This window comes from Cottoperca gobio, unplaced genomic scaffold, assembly GCF_900634415.1.
Source record: "Cottoperca gobio unplaced genomic scaffold, fCotGob3.1 fCotGob3_324arrow_ctg1, whole genome shotgun sequence".
In the NCBI taxonomy this organism is placed as follows: domain Eukaryota; kingdom Metazoa; phylum Chordata; class Actinopteri; order Perciformes; family Bovichtidae; genus Cottoperca; species Cottoperca gobio.
In genome coordinates, this window is record NW_021166931.1 from 39521 (window position 1) to 42500 (window position 2980).

The following is a 2980-nucleotide window of genomic DNA, read 5'->3' on the forward strand; positions in this document are numbered from 1 at the left end:
AAGAGCTCCCTGTTATATATTTTATTTTACTTGAAAAGAGCATTTATTTATTATTAGTAAGTATTATTTATAATCGTATTATTGAGTCGTACTTTATTATTTGATTTGTTGATACATCCAGACGTAGAGACAACTCCTGGCTCCTTTAATATATAAGGCTCTATTTTTATTATTATTATTATTATTATTATTATTATTATATATATTATAATTTCTCCCTGCTGAAGTCACTCACGTTATGATTCACGTTCGTTATTATTCACTCTCGTTATTATTCCCGCTCGTTATGATTTCCACTCGTTATGATTCACGCTCGCTATGATTCACGCATGTTATGATTCCCGCACGTTATGATTCACTCACATTATGATTCACGCTCATCATGATTCACTCACATTATGATTCACGCTCGTTATGATTCACTCTCGTTATTATTCCCGCTCGTTATGATTTACGCTCGTTATGATTCCCGCTCGCTATGATTTACGCTCATTATGATTCCCGCATGTTATGATTCACTCACATTATGATTCACGCTCGTTATGATTCACTCACATTATGATTCACGCTCGTTATGATTCACTCTCGTTATTATTCCCGCTCGTTATGATTTACGCTCGTCATGATTCCCGCACGTTATGATTCACTCACATTCTGATTCACGCTTGTTATGATTCACTCACATTATGATTCACGCTCATTATGATTTACGCTCGTTATGATTCACGCTCGTTATGATTCCCGCTCGTTATGATTCACTCTCGTTATTATTCACTCACGTTATGATTCACGCTCGTTATGATTCACTTACGTTATGATTCACCCACATTATGATTCACGCTCGTTATGATTCCCTCACGTTATGATTCACGCTCGTTATGAATCACTCTCGTTATGATTCCCGCTCGTTATGATTCACTCACATTATGATTCACTCACGTTATGATTCACGCTCGTTATGATTCACGCTCGTTATGATTCACTCACATTATGATTTACTCACGTTATGATTCCCGCTCATTATGATTCACGCTCGTTATGATTCACTCACGTTATGATTCACGCACGTTATGATTCCCGCTCGTTATGATTCACTCTCGTTATGATTCACTCACGTTATGATTCACGCTCATTATGATTCACTTACGTTATGATTCACCCACGTTATGATTCACGCTCGTTATGATTCCCTCACATGGGCGGCTGAAGTTCTGCCAGTTCGATGGCGGTTACGCCGACAGCCCAGATGTCACACAGCTGGTCGTACCCGCCCTTCCTTTCCACCGCCGCCACCTCAGGAGCCATCCTGCAACACACAGTCAGCCAATCACAGAACCCGAAACACACACAACACACAGTCAGCCAATAAAAGAGCTTCAGCGTCACCATGGAGACTGACAGGAAGTCGTACCAGTACGGCGTCCCGATGAAGGATTTCCTCTTAGCGATCGTCATGGTGATCTGAGCCGACACACCGAAGTCCGCTGAACACACACACACACAGTTAATGTTTGCAAGATGGTTGATTTGACATTTGAACCCTGTGTGTGTGTGTGTGTGTGTGTGTGTGGATATTGAATCTAATCTAAAATCTAATCTAATATTTATAATATATATATATATGTAATTTTATATATACAGTTTTTCCCCGACCATTGTCTTGGAGGGCCGCTGTACCCCCCATCGGAACCCCGCGCCCCCCCCTGAAATTCAAGGTGGTTTTTTTTTCCGTGGTTTTTTTCTAGATTTCTTTTTTTTCTATTCACAACTCACTTTTCACATTAAACAGGTGCTCTTCTATTAAATAAAGCAAACCATCCATCCATCGTCTACCGCTTATCCGGGTCAGGTCGCGGGGGGCAGCAGCTCCAGTAAGAACCCCCAAACTTCCCTTTTCCGGCCACATCCTCCAGCTCCAACTGGGGGATCCCGAGGCGTTCCCAGTGAGGAGATATAATCTCTCCACCGAGTCCTGGGTCTTCCCCGGGGTCTCCTCCCAGCTGGACGTGCCTGGAACACCTCCCTAGGGAGGCGCCCAGGTTGCTCCTTACTAGATGAACCACCTCAACTGTAAAGGAGCAGCGGCTCTACTCCGAGTCTCTCCTGATGGCTGAGCTTCTCACCCTATCTCTAAGGGGGACGCCACCCATCTGAGAAAACCCATATGTTATTTATCTAATTTATGTGCACGTTTCAGTGTTTACAGCGTTACTTTGCACATTCACTCCTCCACTGTTTTATATATAAATATATATATATATATATATATTGTGTGTGTGGAAGTATTCACGATAAAAACATAAGAAAATATATATTTACATGCAAATTATTCACAGGAACCCCCTGGTGTGTAACAGCCGTAAGCCCCACCCACTACCTTCCCAGTGGGGGTCATAAAACTCACCCAGTTTCACGTATCCATTATCAGTCAGCAGGATGTTCGCCCCCTGGAGACGCAACATAGAGTGTGAGCTCGCTGCTGTAGCTCCACCCACAAAACACCTTTCTTAATTTGTGTGTGTGTGTGTCATGCTCACCTTAATGTCTCTGTGCATCTTTCCTTTGCTGTGCAGGTAGACGAGTCCCTGCAGAACAAACACTGCTATAGTCTCACTAAGATACAACTGCATTTCATTAAACAACCCTGTGTTGCAAAATGGCAACAAATGATCCCTGAACTGGTCAGCGGCACCCGGTACCTGAGGGTCTCAGGATCTGATTGGATGTTACCTGAGGGTCTCAGGATCTGATTGGATGTTACCTGAGGGTCTAAGGATCTGATTGAATGTTACCTGATGGTCGAAGGATCTGATTGGATGTTACCTGATGGTCGAAGGATCTGATTGGATGTTACCTGAGGGTCTAAGGATCTGATTGGATGTTACCTGATGGTCGAAGGATCTGATTGGATGTTACCTGAGGGTCTAAGGATCTGATTGAATGTTACCTGATGGTCGAAGGATCTGATTGGATGTTACCT

The 2980-nt window shown here is 43.0% G+C and overlaps 1 protein-coding gene across 1 annotated transcript in view; it reads right to left on the reverse strand.

Annotated features, from left to right (window-relative positions):
* Positions 1 to 220: 220 nt before the first annotated feature.
* The window catches only part of LOC115005575 (mitogen-activated protein kinase kinase kinase kinase 3-like), a 6709-nt gene continuing 3949 nt past the window's right edge, over positions 221 to 2980 (reverse strand). The window contains exons 3-6 of the mRNA XM_029427448.1: positions 2538 to 2980; positions 2405 to 2447; positions 1412 to 1484; positions 221 to 1306 (exon numbers count right to left, since the gene is read on the reverse strand). The exon at positions 2538 to 2980 is cut by the window's right edge and continues 702 nt beyond it. Coding sequence (XP_029283308.1) covers positions 1192 to 1306; positions 1412 to 1484; positions 2405 to 2447; positions 2538 to 2630 — 324 coding nt within the window. The 5' untranslated portion in view covers positions 2631 to 2980 and the 3' untranslated portion in view covers positions 221 to 1191. The remainder of the gene's footprint in view (positions 1307 to 1411; positions 1485 to 2404; positions 2448 to 2537) is intronic.